Consider the following 19,283-nt stretch of genomic DNA (forward strand, 5'->3'; position numbering starts at 1 on the left):
CTGCTGCACAGATGTCTGTTTACTGCTCGTTAATGTATTTCTCTTTTTTTAAGAGTGAAGTTTCATCATGCAAAAGCAAACGGGCCTGCACGGGCAAGACTGAATGAGCGCAGGGCCGGACAGGTCATTGAGATTGATAGCGGTCCGCGGTCGGGTTCGGAATCGGGACCAAAGTAGTGACGAGTAGGTCCAGGCCTGGTCTAGATACTGGCCCATGCAGACCTCTAGCGCCGAGCATAAAGTTATATTCTGTAGCTTCCCTCGCATCTAAAGCCTGCGTTGTGCTATTTAAGCATTCGAGTTCAACAGGTGTGCTATTTCTACATCATTTAACCAGCATCGCTTTCTCGCGCTACAATCACAGCCTCCATGTTCCTCTATTTTTGGCGCATAGGACGCGTGGGCACGAGATAATGGAAGGAAAATTTGCAATTTTCTAATTGGAAGGGAAGTTTTAAAAAACTGCAAGTGACGGCGATAGACATTGCTTAATTTGTTTTACTTATTTTCTGTTTTAAATAAAGATTGCCAGCTGATATGAAGCAGTTTTATGCATGCCGCCAAGGCAAGAATCGTGTCTATCAGCGCTTGTCTCGCGCACTTTTAAAACACTTACCGAGTCCGAACAAAAGAAAGACCCCAAAGAAAGCTTCGAGGGGTTGCGCTGTGCTAACCCTCGAACGCACAGGACTACCCTTTAACATCTCTCAATCACAGACTGACCCCCCCCCCCCCCCCTTCGAGCTTTATGCCACTGCTTGTGAGGGGTATACAATGCCAAGTGGAATGCACGGGATCGGAACAAAAACAAAATTTATACATGGAACACTCGAGCAATAAAAGAGCAAGACAGTGCAAAATGCATGACATCAAAAGAAAACTAGTAACAATAAGCTCTGTAAAGTGCCGAGATGAATATGGCGGAAAAGACTGTCCTCATGAAAAATGGTCGTTTAGTTTTTCATGGAATGATTTACGGTCAGTGCATGATGTGATGGTATTTGGCAGGCCATTCCATAGTGCTATCGCGTTCGGAAAAATGATGACTTCAGTGCTAAGGAGTGATGACAGTTGATGCGTGCAATGCTATGGTCATGGCTTAGGCGGCTAGACGTCCTGTGCGGGGGTTGTAACTTAAGCGAGTTAATGAGGCCAGTGAAACGAGATTGCTTGAATATTTTATGTATTAAGTGAGGAAGAAAGATGTGGCAGTAGTTGGTGATTAGCATGTTGTTAATGAAGAAGTAGAAAATATTTGGTGAAAGCTATTTGCTTTCCTTAGTTCATGACTATAAGTACCTGAAAATGAAGTATGAAAAACAGGTTCATACCAGCTGTTTGTCTTGATGCAGCAGAATGCAGCTGGTGAGTGACAAGATGCATGAGACTGTCGCTTCTCGGAACGTGTTCTTCAAATTACCTGTGAAGGAACAGGAGAGAAGAACGGTCACGCCCAGCTGCATTATACGAGGTTTACAACCAGCAACTCATTTTATACACCATGTAAACCCCTGCTGGGGCACAAAAACAGTAGCAAGGATTTTCACAGCACAACTTTAAGTGTACACACTGCAATAAAATAGAAAATTTCAGCAAAAGTTATAAAAACGATAAGCTGAAAGAAAAATATTCAAGGACCAAATATCGTGAAATGTGCAACAACTGAAATAATAGGAAATTACATGAAATGATAATGGACCAAGTTCACAAAGAGCTTTAAAAGCACAAAGATGGAAAAAACAATGCCGGCTCCCAAAAAGGCAAATTTAAACACAAGAGTATGACTAAGGCAGCCCACTTATTGTTTCAGAGAAGGGCAGCAACGAATGGGGAACTGTTAACAAATTTTACACCAACACAAGATCTGCCAAAACTGTCTTCTCGAGCCACCAGAGACAGGAAAATGCCCACCTTTGTAGTAAGGGTCATAGCATGCCAGGCGGCCGGAATGTGCTACGGAAGGTATTCCATCAAACTGCAGGCTATTACTTGAAGGGCATGTGCATTTTGAAGATATGCTAATATGTTTAGTAACTGTCGACATTATCTGTGCTTCCAGTTCTTGAGCAGATAAATTGGCTGTGTGCTATTTTGTACAATTGTTGCAAGTTTCTGCATAAAATGATTGTCTTCATGTAAATGTGTTTTATTGAGAAAAGAGCTGCATGCCAAGATAACGTGGAGTAATACAGTAGTCTGAAGCTTGCTGTAAGGCTAGTTGATTAAGTTATTGACGAAAATAGTGCTATAGAAACAAATGATGACTATTTGTAATGCGCATGCATGTATATAAATCTTTCTAATTGTCAAAGTAACCACGTGCAGTGGCATCTTCAGGTCATGGCAGCTTGCAGAATCTAAATGATAAGAGCAATGGTGCAGAGCTGATGGATATTACATTTAAGGACTTTGGAGTAAGCGGTCCGAAAAGTATGGAAAAACAATGTGTCGTGCAGTGCAGCCTTGTAAGTATTTCTATTGTACAGCAGAGGAGCAATGCTCGGTTGCTGTATATGTGCAGAGAGGTGCTCGGGGAGAGGCCCCTAGTGGGTCTCGCCCCTTACAATAGAAGGCGGAGTCCCTCATTCCGGGACCCCGTTGGTCCTGACCGCTGCGCAGGTCCGCCGAACCATGGCCTGTTGGGCCGATGGTTCCTGGCAGCCGAACAGAGCCGCCTCTCAGTCCCCTCGGGTAAGGGAAGGGGTGATGAGGGGGAGAGAAGGATTTTGCCCGCATGCCCAAACCATGTGAAAGGTGTTGGCTACCTCCCCACAGAATGAGCAGCGGCCGTCAAAAGAAGAGTCAAAGGGCTTGAGAACCGCCGGGCACAGCAGGGTGTTTGCAAAGAGCCTAAGGAGAGTTTGTTCGCCAGCTTTACCCAGTCCCTTCATAGGAACTGGGTAGCGCCGGTGTTCGGCACGATAGTGCTCAGTAATCTCTTTAAAAGAAAGGATAGGGCTGTTATCTGGCTTAAGGTCCGCCCAAGAAACGCCTGGTGCCCGGTAAGTGCGTGCGCGGGCTGCCTCATGGGCAGCTTCGTTACCTGGCATGCCTTGGTGGCCGGGGACCCATATGATTGAGAGATGAGTTGGATCGCAGACGCGAGTGCTCTGGTGAAGAATTTGGCGAGCAAGTGGAGTGACCCGACCGAACTCAAAGTTGCGACAGACTCCGCGAGAGTCTATGAGGATGAATTTAGAGTCGGGATGTGAGGCTGCGAGGGCGATCGCTACCTCCTCCGCATGAATTGAGTTGGGCACTCGGAACGAGAGGCCGTCCGCCTGTTTTCCCTCGTGTATGACTGCAGCCGTGTACAATTCCCCCCTGGATTGGTAGGGGCCTCCAATGTCGACGTATGAGACGTGTTTCTTTGAGCCATAGTGGCGGTGCTGGGCATCCGCCCGCGCCTGGCACCGGCCATTATGGTCCTCCTTGTCGGAAGGGGTCGAACGTAGAGGGCGCGTCTCCACAGTTCGGGCACTCGAACCCGTTCCATCGTATGGTGGCCATGTCTGATATGTAACCGGTCCAAGAGGCGGCGACCGGACACGGCCTGAGCGAGAGGCGCCTCGCGAAGTTCCCTATAGGTGTTCACCATCGCCAACTGCTCGCGTTGGGGATGACAAGTTGCACGTTGGTGAATACTAAGGAGTCACATTCACTATAGGTTCACAGGGGACGCAAACAAGGCCTATAGTAGACTGCGAACCACAGTGGTTGTGCTACAGTGGCTAGAATTCCTATTACAGCCACTGTAGTTGTGCTAGGGCGCGCCATCGCGCCGAGTGAAAACGTCGGCGGCGGAGGCGGCGGCGCGCTGATCAGTTTGCGTCGACGGCGGCGGCACAGCGAGAGCAGTCGGCGGCGCGCCGATGCCCCGGCGCACTCGGTGCACGCGCAGCTAATATCGATACCCCCCCTTCATCCCCCTCCCCCCCTCCCCTGGTCCCCAAGAGTGACGCCCTAAGGGCCAACATACGTCGGGACCAGTATCCCCCTCCCCCCTTCATGACAATAACCACCACTATCACCATGTAGATGTTGAGAGCGCGTGCGTGAAAACCAAGAACGTTGGTGAATACTAAGGAGTCACATTCACTATACGCTCACAGGGGACGCAAACAAGGCCTATAGTAGACTACGAACCTCAGTGGTTGTGCCCGAGTGAAAACGTCATCGGCGGCGACGCGCTGATCAGTTTGCGTCGACGGCGGCGGCGCAGCGAGAGCACTCGGCGGCGCGCCAATACCTCAGCGCACACTCAGTGCATGCGCAGATAATGTCGGCATTGAGAGCGCGTGCGTGAAAATCAAGAACGTTGGTGAATACACCGGATCGAGTCACATTCACTATACGTTCACAGGAGACGCAAACAAGGCCTATTGTAGACTACGAACCTCAGTGGTTGTGCTAGGTAGGGCGCGCCTAGTGAAAACGTCTGCGGCGGCGGCGCAGCGAGAGCAGTCGGCGGCGCGCCGATGCCTCGGTGTACTCAGTGCACGCGCAGCTAATGTCGATGTTGAGAGCGCGTGCGTGAAAACCAAGAACGTTGGTGAAAACTAGGAGTCACATTCACTCTACGTTCACAGGGGACGCAAACAAGGCCCATAGTCGACTGCGAACCTCAGTGGTTGTGAGACGAGCACATGCGATCATTGCGATGATGCAATACGGAATTAAGATACGAAACGGGAAAACGCACGCGCGCGCGTGGCGCACACGATTCATATCCGCGGCAGTCGAGGCACCACGCAGACCGCGCGTGCGACTACGACACGAGAGCTCCCGCGCTGCAACCTGTTACAACTGGACGCTTACAACATGCCACAGCTATAGATGCTGTTGCCGCCGTTGGAATGATAGACCGCTGTGAGAATGAAGCGGCGAGATTAGAAAACAACAATAGTAAAACGGCGAGGGAGAAGGGTGGGCAAGGCAAAGGAAGAGTGAACTAGCGCCCGCAGCATGGATAAATGCGCAACTAGAGCAACTCTTGCATATTTTTAAAGGCAATTATGACAAGTTTGCAGACGAAATCGAGCGCAAAAAATTCACTTAGCGGAACACCAAAACAACAGCGCTCTAAAAGCGCCGCTGCTTTAAATAACCTGGAGCGTCTGGGCATGCGCAGTAAAATACTCGCAGCCCTCTTCATTAGGCCTAGTATTTTTTTAACATGGACTCAGAAGGAAGCTGTGAGAGATCCTGAAACATTTTAATTTATTGCAAAGTTTATTCGTTTAGTGTTGTTGCAAGGTACCTGCAGTGGCGTAGAAGGAAATTTGGGATCCATGGACAGTACGTCCATAATTACTCAAGTTAACAGAGAAGAGGAACAACTAACAAATTTTCCTCCAGATAGAGGTAGGTGCATTGCAATATGGCGCCATCGCGGGCTCGTAGAGAGGAAGGTAGTGTCGCCGCGAAACATCGAACGAGCACAGCGTTCGGACCGCTGCGCCCGGCTGCACACGGGGTCTATGGGCGCGAGCGCATGCGGCCTACGGTACGCGGCCGTGCTTGCGGCGGCGCGTTTCGTTCGGCGGGGTGACTGCCGCCGCCAGCAACTCGGGCCGCTGGGGGGAGCGCTCACGGGGTGGCTGGCGCGTGCCTGCGAAAGGTGGCGCGGTTACGTGCTTCTTGAAGCCGCTCTTGTTAAGAAAAGCGAACAAGCGATGCGTGTCTGGCCGGCCGCTTTGGAGCACCGGGGCGGCCGGCTGCTGTGCTCGCGTAGAGCCATGTGGTCCTAGTGTCGTAATGCGCCCGCTGGCCCAAGGTAAGCGGCGTGCGCTCGTGTCGGCGTCACTCCGAGCAGTGTTGTGTGGGCGCTCAGGGCGGCGCTGAGCTGCACGGCGCGGCCCAGCAAAGGCAGCAAGGGGGGCGGAGTGCCCACCCCGTCGACGGGCGGCTCGACCTACCCCGGCGGCGGCGCCCGGGGCCAGCCGCCCCGCAAGAGCGCGGCCGCCGGCGGTGAGTCCGGGGCCCCAGGCCAGTGGCAGGGGTCCGCGGCTACTGCGCCCTCCTCCCCCCGGGCAGTGCCCTCCAGCAAGAAGCCCCGGCAGCGCGGCTTCCTCAACACGCTGCTGTGCTGCTTCGGGAGCAATAACCAAGGTGCTAGCAATCCCGTGATTGCCGAGGAGAATGGCCAGTACTCGCCCAAGGTGAGCCCCCCCTTGACTGTGCTCCGCTGGGTGAAGGGTTGCGGGTCAAGGCGCGCTCACATTAGCGGGAAAACGCGCAACGCAGGACGTTTTCCGCGTGCCGCGTCCCGCACAAGCCGGTTTTTCTCCCGCGGACAGCCTCCTTTGCCGTCCCGCAGAGCGATGGGTCCGGTACCTATTTTTCCCGTGCCGCTGACGAGCACAGCCAATGGGCGCCGACCGTGAACCGTGACGTCGGTCCCAGTTCAGTGACCCCGTCGGCAGAGGCGGAGGCTGCGCGCGTCTGGCCGGCCGGCCGGCCGGCCGGGCACTCGGCGGCTGCTTTGCCAGCACGGACATGCGACTTGAGACGGTGCAGAAGCGACGGTGCAGAAGCAGCGAACAAGCAAGTATAAGTACGATTACCGTAGCCTACAGCTCATCGTTCGAACCAGCCATCCTCGTGACAAAAAGGGCGACGGGAGGAGAGCTAGCAGACGATCAAGACGACGCCGCGAGAAAAGGGCGCGCTTTGTCACGTGACCATCCCCTTCTCTTTCTGCTCGTTCGGGTCCTCCCTCAGCGCCTCCTCTCTCCACATTCCAAGACAACCGCAGCGAGAAAACGCGCGCAGTGTGAGCGTCATTCCGAGGAGCTGCGAGGCAGCGTCGACGTTGACGCTGTGCCGCTGCGGGAAGCTTCCCGCTATTGTGAGCTCGCCTTTACGCAGGTGCTGCAGTAACGGTGTGCTGCTGCAGGCTGTGCCTATTTACAGCGCCCTTGCCGTTTTGCAGCTGCATGTCACAGTGGCATGAACTGAGGTCTCCCAAAACAATTGTTGGGGCCACGACAATGCTGCAGCTAGTGCTTTGCATCCCTGCCCGTTCTACGAAGACGTTTCTCCCTTCCACAGGCGACAGTGAGGCCTGCGGGGAAAGTGTTATATGGCTGACAGTTCATTCTTTCTGGGATTTGCTCCCCACGGTGGAACCACCTGACAGCTTGCTCACATAGGCATGAGAAGGGTTTGGCTGGCATCTGCGCGTCTGCTTAATATGCATTAAATGTATGCAGTGTTTCACGCAAAGAACTGTTGCTTTTCATTACTGACCAATGGAAAGTGGTCCTCTGTGTGAAACTGCTAATTTGTTTGCTGAGAACCTGGTTTCTGCTGATGCATTTTGCATGTTCACATAGTGTCATGAAAATTGAGCGTGAACACGGCAGCGCGTGCCCGCCAGCCTGGTCTCCTACTTGTGTTGATACGTGGCAGCTGTTTTTCGCAACGTGGTGGAAAGGGTTATGCCACCTTGCCTGCTTCTGGCAAGCCGAAGGACACACCTCCGTTTCAACTTTGTTTACAAAAGCGGCCGTGTATTGCCACGAGTATTGTTCGAGACTATTGTGCACGCGCTGCCGTGCACTAATAAATTTCATGACTGTACAATTAATTTCCAGATAAAGTTGGAGGGTAAGATTTAGCTCATTCATTGTGTTGCCTGTTGTCACTCAGCAGCTTGAAATCCCTTTATTCGCTCAACTGTCAACCCTGAGGAGAGGCAGTTGTCTGTGGAGTATGATACCTACCCGAGTTTTTAGGTGACCAGCTTCAAATTGAGAGATGAACTGAGCTGGTTGTGTAGTTTTCTCCAAAAGTTTAGGATATTTGCGTGTAGGGTGATCTGCGTCACTGTTACGTTCCGACATGACTCCTGCTATGAAGTCATCCAAAAGTCAGCTCTGCACCATCTTTTTCCTGGGGTTCGTACAAGGTGGGTGGCGGTATTTGCCACAATGCGCCAAGAAGCTTGTTTGCCTCACAATGTGTGGCACATTCTAGTGCTGCACTGTTTACAGTATTTACACAAACTTTTTTTGGTTAACAGACAACGAGCCACCGCCCACTGCAATTGTGACACTTCATGTGCATTGTTTGTAACCTTGTGATGATGCAAAGACGTCGTGTGGGCACAATTAGCTAGCATCCTTACAGGCAGGAAAGGAAGGCTGCCAATACAGTTGCAATATCAGAGTTCTGGGGCACAAAGTGCACAGCAGTGCGGGCTAGCTTAGGTACAGGTGCACACAAAAGTTTTCGGAACACGAAAATTACATGAAGGCTTAATTTCTGGCCAGCCCAATCATGCAGCTGCGAACTGATAAACGTGTTCCTACACGACCGGAACAATGCATTTTTCAATGCCTGCCTGTGCCTCTACGTAGCAAGAAAATTCAGCTTTTTCGTGACTTCGGCGCTCCGAAAACTTTTGTAGGCACCTGTATGTGTGGTCAGTAAACTCTTGGAACAAACTGTATATGCACTTGCAGCATACGTCGTTCAATACCTTGCCTAGGTTGCAATGCCTATGCATGGCATTGGTATCCAAACTTAAGTCTTCCAAAGGCATACTCTAATGTTCACTTCATGACCCTGCTGAACAATGTTGTTCCTATTGAAGCTCGCCTGTTCATTTTGCCATGGTGAACCCAAGTATAGGCAAACTGGACGTGTTGTGCAAATGTGAGTTCGTTTGTTAGTTTGTGCTGCAATTGCATTTTTTAGTTGAATTCTTGATTCGCTTGTTAATGTATGGAAGGACTATCAGTGCTTCTTACTCAAAGCTATTTCTGTAGTGGTGAAGCTGCTTTGGAACACATCCTATTGATGCTGGTTCATGTCGGCATAGATTGTGCGGAGGCCATAAGACTTAGGGATTAGAGTGGGGTTAGAGTGGTCATCCAACTTGTGGCTGTGACTATACCTTTACACTTGTTCACTTTCTTTTCCTTGCAACATTTAGTGTTGTGCTGGCACAGGGGAATTTGTCTTGTGCTGTCAGTGAAGCCTTTATACAGTTTTCACTGACTACATAGTGGCTGCCATCTTTTGCTCTTGTGCCAGAAAATGCGTTGAAAGCCTGGTCGTTTTGTTGATCTGCTAATCACTAGCCGGTTCCCGCATACGCTGTGGAAGCTAGCCTCATTATCCAAAGATGGCATCCGTGACGTCATGTGAAAACTATCTATAGCACATTGAGGGTTGTGAAATATACTGTGACGAAATGCACCGTGAACTTGCATTTTTATGTGAAGAAGTATGGGCAACAATTTTTTCCTGTGTGCAATGGTGCGATGGGGCTTGGGAATGAAAAAACTCGCAAGATATGGCCTATTATCCTTTAAGTTAATTACTGCACTGTTTTTCACTAAGTGTTGGTTTTGGTTCCGGCTAACTAATATTTGGAGAGAATACACAGAACTATCATTAGTCACTAGCAGAACAGCATCTCATTTGCTGCTTCATTGTCTGCTGCAAGCACTTGGGATGCGTGGCTGTTCTGCAATTCATGGTGGATGATGGAGTAGCGAATCCATCTCTGTTCTGTGGGAAACATGACTTGTTGAGGTTCTTTTTATACCCTCTTCTGATGTTGCAGCTCGCGGGAACTGAAAACAAGACCCTGCAAAGGACAGCGCTCTAGTGAACATTTTAAAGCGCAGGGAACATCCTGTGTCCAGTTATGTCATTAAGTTTCATGCACAGTTATCAGCAAAAGCAGAGCCTGAAAACTTGGTATACATACTCTTTTGAGAAGTGGGCATTCAGTAGAAATGTGTGTGCATCGTGGCTTCTAAATTCCATTGACAGAGTTTGGCGTATATAATCTTGACTGGCATTGGGGCTTGAGAGTACAAGCTGCATACCATGCAGCCAGTAGCTTTTGGTATTGTGGTGTTTTGAACGGAAAAAATTGATATCTTGAAGTGTTCAGATGCTGTTGTTGCTTAAATGTTTGCTTGTATTGTTGGAAACATAGATGATGAATTTAGAAGGAGGTACAGATCGTATGTTTTCTAGTAGCACACTTGTGCTTCTGTTCATATTGGTGTTTTTGTCAGTTTTACATGGCTTTAGTGATGTGATGGTGGTTGGAAAAATTCTTGTCTGACAGGAAGTGGTATTCTGTGTTCTGTTCAGCATAGGTTCCCTGCACTGTTTATCTAACACATAGCAAAAATGTTGCTCCTAGATGCCCATTACAGCTTTTTCACTAGCAGAGTTAATGGAAAGCAGCGTATGGAGGTTGGTCAAATGGAGTGGATGTTGAAAGAACTAAATGTGGCAGTGCGAGGCATGAAGCACCTTCTTCCTTCCATTCAGCCTTTGTACAAGATTGGTTCTCAGGCGTTGCATTGGTTGCCCATTTAGCCACACTGAAGCTTCTTTGCTTTCGCATAGCTATCAATGGTGTTGCTGCATTTTGCCCTGGGTCACAAGTCTATGCAGAAAATTCTCCCTGTGGGCTGCAAAAATTTTGTCTTAACATGTTATTAACTAGAAACTATCTCTGTGGCAATTACCTAGGTGAACATTACCAGGCATGCATCCCCAAATAATTTGTAGTTCCACTCGTTCATTTGTAGATGCTCTGTTTATAACCCGACACTTTGGGACAATCACCTATATTTACCCATTGTTGTAGTGGCATATGACAGGCCAAGGGGCAGCAGGGTGCTCCGAGTGACATGGTAAATCTGGCCATTGACTCTCCTTACCATGATATGATTGTTTTATTATAGGTTTCAGTAGCATTTTTTTCTGTAAAAAGTATTGCATTTAAAATTTAATGCAGTAAGGAAAACAAAGCTAGATAAATGCGCTTTTTAGACATATAAGAAAGAGTAACGAATTGTGCTTTACAACAGAAAATTTTATTTTTCAAAACCAAGTTTTTGGGTAAAGATTGAACAAAACTTGTAAAGACACACTTGTATCTAAAAAAGAAAAAGTGGTGATTTTTTTAGATGTGAAAAATGTTTGGTATTCTATTGGCCACTAACTGTGAAGAAATCACACTTCTATCTTGAATACTATTCTCGCTACAAAACAGTTACTGGAAACCATGTAGTTTGGCACTGGAGAGCCTGTGTTCCAGGCTGATTTCCGTCCTTGCTGGCTGATGTCGGAACTGAATTCTGACGAAAAGTCTGGATCTTCAGACTCTCTGCTGCTCGGGGCGTTGATAAAATCAATTGCTAACAAAGCGGAGTCTGATATTTGTGATATTTTAGAGCGTGTGGAGCGCATGCGGAGGCGGCCAAGCGACTTTTACTCTGCCGTGTCTTCTGAGCGTATTAAAAAAATGCTGCCTTGCGGGAAGAAAAGAATGGCATTGAAAATAGTCTTATTTGTCTAATTACAAGCCAAATGACTCAGCATGCCCGTAAGCAATGCGGAAGGGTCCGAAGTCAAGTGGCAAAGTTGTCAGCGGGGAATGAGCGTGGTACTGCGTCTTCGCAGTTCGTTAAAACAACTGCTGACTCGCGGGAAAAAAAAAAACATCACATAAACTTCGGTTCTTTTGACTACAGGCTAGATTCGCAGTGTGGCAATAAGGAACACTGAAGGTTCCAAAATCAGAGCGAGAAGTCATCATTAGGAGCTAAGGATGCTTAGTGGGCACGGTAGGGAAAGAGTTAAGCATTCTGCATGACTGGCAGTGCAGCATCCTCCAACCTGCCTCTCCATTACATTGGCATAGAAAGTATTGCATTGGAGCAACACGTGTGGCAGGCAGTACTCGTTGAAAGGGAGTATTTCCATAGCGTGACCATGAGCTTTTCCAGCATGACTATATGTATGTACACATTTACTTGTTGGCATGTAATCTGGAAATGTATGCCTGTTATGTTACAGCTGTTGGGATGCGCAAGCAATGCCTGTGCTCTTTGTGATAATCATGACCTGTTCCTCACAAATTTAGAGATGTTTTCGTGCAGTCATGGATACAATTTTGTGGAATGTGGTAGTGCAGAAAAAAATTAAAGCAAGAATTCGTTCTCGGCCTCTGCCTTGCATTTTTCGTGATTGTCTGAAATCTAAGCTTGCCCATTGGTTTGTTGATGCTATGGTGCCCTGATGCATATGCGCCTTATGCCAGCTAGGAAATGAAGAAAGCCAACAGTCACCGAAACTGAGGAAAGTGCAAGGGAGTGTTTTTATCCTTTTAATTTGTGTTCATCAATGGTAGATTAAGAGTGTAATTACTTTATCACTTAATTAAAGATAATTTATTAGAAAGCAGCAGAAAAAATAACCACATGCCTCCGGTGGGATCCGAACCCATCACTTCTGAATTTCAAGTCTGGTGCTCTACCAAATAAGGTATGGCGACAACTGTCCAATCTTCTGCTTTCGGGGGTATCTATGTTGCGCTTAAGCTAACTTTGTGTTCACCGGTGCCGCCCTCGTTCATAGCGGCGAGTGTAGTATGTCCTGTATTATCGCGAGTGTCATGTGTAATGGGACCGAACAGATGGCTGAAGCTGTGCAAGAACCCTCTGATGCTACCTATGACATCAAGACTGCCTGAACCAAGGCCCTCGTTAAGCTGTTAAGTAGACAAGGGTAGGGAATTGAAAGGGCTCATTATGACACACAAATGAAGGGTGCCCAGATTCACCGAAATCAAGGAAGGCATAGGGAAACGCTCGACCGGTTTTTCGGACTCTGTAGGAACCACGAAAACTTCTGAAAAATCGGGCAGTCCGAAAAATCAGATTTAACCAAAAAAAATCACTTTACTATTGCCATTACGCGGGGGGGGGGCAGTAGTTTTGTGCACATTTTGAAGACCCTCATGACTAAATCTTTTCGCGCATTGCGTACACAGGCGATAGACGGCGACCGCTTTTACAAGCTTGGAATTTGATGGCTGTACTGCCTTCGGCACGTCGCCAGTGAACACACAGCTTGGGACAAGGTCTGAACGTGAAAGTGAACCCGCTGCTGCAGTCATTGTGCTGTGTCCGCAGTACGAATGGCCCGGAACGAAAAGGCGATGGTGAAACGATAACAGCTGCAGCAAGCGCTCGGTTGGTGTTGGCCTTCGTAATTAGGCATGCCAGCTCAAGCCAAAATTGGTATTGCAACCGGTGGTATGCACTCAGCGGTGGCATGCGTATATTCAGAGGCATCATGTCTGCCATCAAAACACCAATTGTTGACTGTTATGATATAAAAGTCGAGGCTGCGGTATGCTTTGCTATGGGTACGCTCATTTTCTTCCACGCTCGTCTCTGTGAAGCCGTACGCCTCCCACGCGCATCTTTGCTACCTCTTCCCGTATTCGGGACGAAAAACTTGGCGTAGATGAGTTCTGTGAACTTTGACTACTAATCAAGGTTAGGCGGCAGACGACGTCCAAGAACAGTACGAATTCGAAACCACGCGGAAGCAATGTGCCGACTCACGGAGACCGTCAGCCCCGCCATTTTAGAGGCTCCCTTTTAGTTTAAACTTCGTTTTGTTGGGAACAAGGTTATACTGTACACATTATATGGCAGCTTGGGCTTTGGTGGTGAGTGCGAACGAAGTCCGAAAAATCGAGCATGTGCAGTGTGTCTGAAATTTTAGGTCCTCTTATACATTGGTGCTATGGGCCATGTCGCGGTGCCGCAAAAAAGTCCGAATTATCAAGCATGTCCGAAAAATTTGGTCCGAATTTTCGGCCATTGACCGTACGTCATTTCGCTCCCCAGACAGTTTCATCGGGCGGCGATATTGCTGTAGGTGGCAGCAGCTTTAGCTATTCGCACGAAGATACGGTACCATATTGCTGCCAGGTGTGGAAGTCTTAGTTAAGATAAAATTTCGGAACAGCAGGATCACGGAAGGACATTTCTTTCCGCTTTTCCTCTCTACACTACCAGCTGATATTAGTTCAAGCTAGTGGTGCATGCACGTCCTCTCATGCTTCCACTCTATTAGCAATCTAGCTTGCCTGACTATACGTAAATAAATTGCTTGTAATGAATCCGCTCCCAACAAGTTTTTTGTCCACCACTAAACAGGCGAAATACTTTTGGTTAAAAGGACATATCTATAAGGTTTAACTTTCAGCCGAATGTTGGCGTTGAGGGGGGGGATATAAGATGCAGAGATAAGTGCACACGTTTTTTCATGGCAGTTGCATATTGGTCTGTGCTAGTCTTTGTGGCAAACCTTTGACGAGAATGTTAGCATTTCTTTTCGCATATAAGTCACTGGAGCCCTGTTGTGACATTCTTGTGGTGCCCCTTTGACAGTTACTTCAGTTGCCTCAAAGCACATCGGCTTTGAGCAGTGCATCTTTTGTTTTAAGCCAGTTTAGGTTTAGTTCTAGCTTTTTTTCCATAGGTGAAGTTTTGACCACATGAGTAGCAAGTGACATTGTTTTGTTTGAAAAAATGCTTCCTGATGAACAGTGTGCAGGCATGTTCAGCAGTGTGGAAGGTACCAGAACAGAGCACTTCGCATGTGTTAAGTGCAACACATGCAGGATTTCTGGTGGGTGTGGAAGCTTCGTGTGTGCTCTTAGTGGCAGGTATTGCTCCCCAAATGTACATGCAGCTGTAATAAATTGGCGTGTGCTTCAGTGATCAAATTCGTCTTAAAGTTGTGTTAGGAAATGCCACTGGTGTGCTCGCACACAAATAAGAAACTGTTCTTCCTCCCCCTTTCCTCTCCCATGTAACGCGTGAGAAACACTGAAGTGCGCTCTGTATTATTCAGGTCACAACTGTACAGAGTTCATGCATTGTGGATGAGGAGTGGTGCCTTTGTTTTGCATTGGGTGGTGATGCGTGTTGGTGTGCTTTTGGTTTCGAAAAGTGAAGCATACGGGAAGGAAGGCTCATGGGGCACCATGTGCTCTGTATTTGTGTTGTGCACTTAACAGTGTTTCTGATCGTGTGTATCAGGGCTTGGATTGCTGTGCATGAGGCTAGAGGCCTTCAGATAGCGGTGACTTGTCTGGCTGCTGCAGCAGGCGTCCAAGTCTTCACGCCAGTCAGCTCCACCTTGTGGCACATCGACGTCGCCCATCGCCCAGCTGCAGCAAAACCAGGCACCAGCACCCGTGTTGGCTCGAGAGTACGCCGCCCAGGAGTACACCAAGATCAGTAGTAGCAACCTGGTAGCTACCATTGTGCTTGGAAGCCTTCGTTTGAGTCGATAGTCTGCCATTGGTACCGTGTTAAAAGAACCCAGTGTATGCGGCAACATTTTTAAAGGTGTGTCTGCCTGCAACACATTTTAACTAATCTATTGTGTGACGAAGGGAGCATGCATTAGTGGGTTACCTGGCAAGGCTGGTTGTATGAACGCTTGCTTCTGCAGATTCAGTAAAAATATATCTTGAGGCAGGTTTATTGAAGCAAAATGTGGAATGCATTACCTGTCACGAGTATATACAGGCTATATCTGCAGAATGTGTGCACCTGCTGGGTTAGTCCTTTTGCTGCCGGCAGTCTTGTGTGGCAGCGCAGGTAGCTACTGAATGAAATATGCACATAGAAGGCCAGTGTTGCTGGCTCGATTGTTGCCGTTTTACCTTCTTGTGGGCAACTTCCTTCAAGGAAATGCTTTGTGTAGTGTTTCTTTAGCTTTGTTTATTCTGGTCATTTTTTGTGTGCCTTGTGTGTGAACTCAGTGGAATAAGTGGGCTTCATAAGTCATACACAGCTCACATTTGTTGTAATGTGCAGTCTGCATCATCCTTGTGCAGAGCACTCCAGCAGTGTGCATCACAAAGTAAAAACAAATTAGAAAGAAGCCATTTGTTTATAGGCTAACTGCTTACAGCCATCTTGCTTGCAGGTTTGTGTGGCTCTGCTTCCATGCAACCACAGGCTGTAAAATCCAAAAACCACAATGAGCTGTAGGAGTTTGTGCTGGGAAGTGCGGCGCACAGGCACTATACACAAGGGTGATGCAGGCTGTACTGGCTCCAAAACACACACATCGCTTTTATTCTATGTCTCGGATGACTTTCTCACTTGAAGCGCTTTGACTGTGAATGCATCAAGATTTTGCTTGTGTGGTGTTCTTGAAAAGTGCAGTGCCTAAACTTGCTGCTCGTAACCAGTGAAGCAAAATGTCTGGATAGCACTTTGATCAATCATGCACTGGTCCTACGGCAGGGATACTTTTGTTTCTTCACTGTACCATGAAGCCCGTGCCTTCTTTAACCTAAAAGATTTTTTTTTGTTTTGCTTTGCTCGCTGAACTTGACCCGTTGCACTTGCATACTGCAGCCTTTGAATATTTGTGGGTGTGCAGTGAAGTAAGCAGATTTAAATCCATTATTTTCGTCCAGTGTTTCCACATTTCGATTAAGCCTATTCATGTGTGAAGGTGAGGCCTGGGTTTGTTGGGCAATGAACACCTAGCCAAATGTTTGAAGAGCTGAGCTAGTATTGGATATTGGTCACTATGAACAACTTGTACACAGCTTCAAAGTTAGTGTAATGATCGGTTGCACATCCTTTTCTATATTGCTCTTGCTCGTATGTGAAAGAGCTGTCGGGGGGCTGTTGAACCATATTTACTTTTGTTAGGCCAGTGTAGGGGCATTAGTGTTCCCCCCGGATGGAGCAGCCGCTGTCGGTTCAGATTGTCGCCTCCCACCCTCTGTCCACCTTGACACCTGCTGACCGAAGCTTCAGATGGATGGAGGGGCAGAACTTTCCAAAGTGGAGGTTCTTATGCTAACTCATTTAAAGAAATTGCAGTATTCATCTCAGTGCAGCCATATAGCTGAAAGCTGTACAGCTTTCTCAAGTTATATTGAACTTTGCGTGCTAGAGTGAATATAAGCCAGTTGATTTTTTTGTGCGTTGTGGACCGTTACTCCCCTTTGCAATGCCTGATTTCTGGTAGTGTCATTGATTATTAATTGTGAAATGCCACATAAATCTAAACGTCAATGTTATTTAAAGGTCTATTGTTATGAGAGTAAGGAAACAACTGTTATGCCATTTTTATTCAGATGTAGTTGTGTTCTTTTTACAGTGTGGACATTTTTGTTCGTTAATTTGAGAGGCTTCTCTTTTTTGACAGTGTGTTGGAAATTTGAAGCACTGAATATAATGTAAAGGTTGTCAGTTTGTAATTTAGCTTGGCATGCCCAGATTGATCCGAGTGAATGGAATTCATTGTGGCTGTTCATTTAGATAGTGCACACTCTCCAGCTGGAGTCTGTCTGTCTGTAATTTATCCTGGCAATCCCAGATAGATGCTGAGTAGATGGATTTCATTGTGGCTGTTCATTTAGATAGTGTGCACTTGCGAGCTGGATAGTGGCTGGCAGCTCAATCTGACCTTGTGCGAAAGCTGTGTACGGGAAGCCGCCCCGATGGTGCCCTTTCTACCTGGGCCATGCACTGCCATTTTATCTCACTGTGTGTGACGGCTGCACTGTTGAGGCATACTTTTGGCTTCCTTGATTGTGTTTTTGTTTGTACATCATGGTTGACTACAACTTGCTTTATTGTTGCATGCTGTGCGTGTACCACACACCAGTGTTTTGACAAGTAAAGACCAGTAACCAGTCAAATCTACTGAACTGTGCCATGATGGTGTCCCAAATAGTAAAGCTTTGCCTCCATTGTGCACATAGATACACCAGTGCAGCAAGAGGTGCAGCAAAAAAAAGAAGATACTGTACCAAAGTACAGTAAAACCTCGTTGTTCAGACTTAAGGGAATGGAAAAAATGTCCGAAATGTCCCAATGTTGAATTACTGAATGCCCCCCAAAACTGCCAAATGCCATTCGCATGAAAGCGAAATTTATTTGGTGAGAACCAAGGTGATTATTATCACCTTTTAAGATGAAAACTATTTGACAGTGATTTCTCGCAGTTCAGTCAAATGTTTTAGTTCATGCACTCTATCGAGAGTGACGGAAACAGATCAGCTCCACAATGGTAAAGATCTCTGCGCCTTCTCTCAGTGTACAAAACGGTAGCATTGGAACTTCTTCGCATGTGGCGTTGCATGTGAGGGGGCTTTAGCGCACTAACAAACAGCATGTTACGAGTGCAGAGTATTGGTGTGCTGGAAGACGGAAATGCCACGCAGATGAAACTGAGGGAAGCGCGCATTGGTGCTGTCACGGCAAAAAACAAAAAGATCAACAAGGCATCCGTCATACCAGACTGTGTGCGACGTGGCGCTCTCGCAGCCTATAGTCGCCCTTTGCCACGAGCTGGCGGTGAATCTCCAAAAATGAAACTATACTGCCGGACTCTCAGCCTGTTGACGGGAACCTGCTGACCGTCAGCACACCTGCCTTTGCGCGCACGCCAGAAGGGGTGGGTGACAATGTAATATGTAGTTTAGGCACGTGAATGAATATTTGGACGATCGTCTGTCAAGCACGTGATATCTTGACATGACGCCGCTTCGGCAGCAGTCCGAATTAACGAGGTTTTACTGTAGGAAACAGCTTCAGATTGAACAAGGCTGCCTCAGTCACTGTACAGTATATATATATATATATATATATATATATATATATATATATATATATATATATATGTGTGTGTGTGTGTGTGTGTGTGTGTGTGTGTGTGTGTGTGTGTGTGTGTGACTGCTGCTTTTCCACAACACCTGGGCGGGGAGTGACAAGCGGGGAGAGTGCATGTGACGTACCTGTAGGCATGGTTGTGTGCTCTACTAAGCTGCTCGGTTTTGGTTTGGCATGTGTACATGGCCAGGACCCATTGCATTGAAGTGCCGACGAGAGTTGCATTTTAAAATATTTACATGAAGCTACAAATCTCAAGTTACAATGAGGTGCCAAACTGTAGGTATTAAAAATTAATATTTAGATTTTAGTTAACCAACTTGGTAGTTAATATGTTTGAGCTTTTTCTGGTGTCTGCCGTTGGTGGCCGCACTGTGCCAAAGAAAATGTTCTTTTAACTCTGAAAACCTGTTAAATACTATTGTTAATTCTTTGGTGGAACACTCTGTAATATAAAAGCATTGGAAGAACCTTGATGCAATTATTAGTGTCTAGCTCATATAATATATATGTTGTCACATGGATACTCTGATAGCACCAACGTGCATTTCTGACTGTTGCTTCTTTTTTTGTTTATGGAATGCTGCACAGACCTTTCAAGTACTTCCGCATGTAGTCACCATGGCTTGCAGTCCCTGCGAAAGTTCTAGTATAGAGAAATACCTGTGCAAAGCTATTCATATTAGGGGAGGACTGCAATTATGCAATCTTCTGCAAACATGCATTTTTGCGTCCTCATTCTGATTGTCATTTAATTTCATGTAAAACAGGTTCTTGTGCTTATGCACTATT

At 47.3% G+C, this 19,283-nt stretch overlaps 1 protein-coding gene across 2 annotated transcripts in view; it reads left to right on the forward strand.

Annotated features, from left to right (window-relative positions):
• The first annotated feature begins 5,284 nt into the window (after positions 1-5,284).
• Positions 5,285-19,283, forward strand: part of LOC144132736 (carboxy-terminal domain RNA polymerase II polypeptide A small phosphatase 1-like) — a 62,187-nt gene continuing 48,188 nt past the window's right edge. The window contains exons 1-3 of one of the 2 annotated variants that reach the window (XM_077665360.1): positions 5,285-5,364; positions 6,037-6,161; positions 14,951-15,097. In XM_077665360.1, the coding sequence (XP_077521486.1) occupies positions 5,292-5,364; positions 6,037-6,161; positions 14,951-15,097 (345 nt within the window). In that variant the 5' untranslated portion in view covers positions 5,285-5,291. The remainder of the gene's footprint in view (positions 5,365-6,036; positions 6,162-14,950; positions 15,098-19,283) is intronic. The other variant, XM_077665350.1, reaches the window with a different exon arrangement.

This window comes from Amblyomma americanum, chromosome 1 (genome assembly GCF_052857255.1).
Source record: "Amblyomma americanum isolate KBUSLIRL-KWMA chromosome 1, ASM5285725v1, whole genome shotgun sequence".
Classification (NCBI taxonomy): domain Eukaryota; kingdom Metazoa; phylum Arthropoda; class Arachnida; order Ixodida; family Ixodidae; genus Amblyomma; species Amblyomma americanum.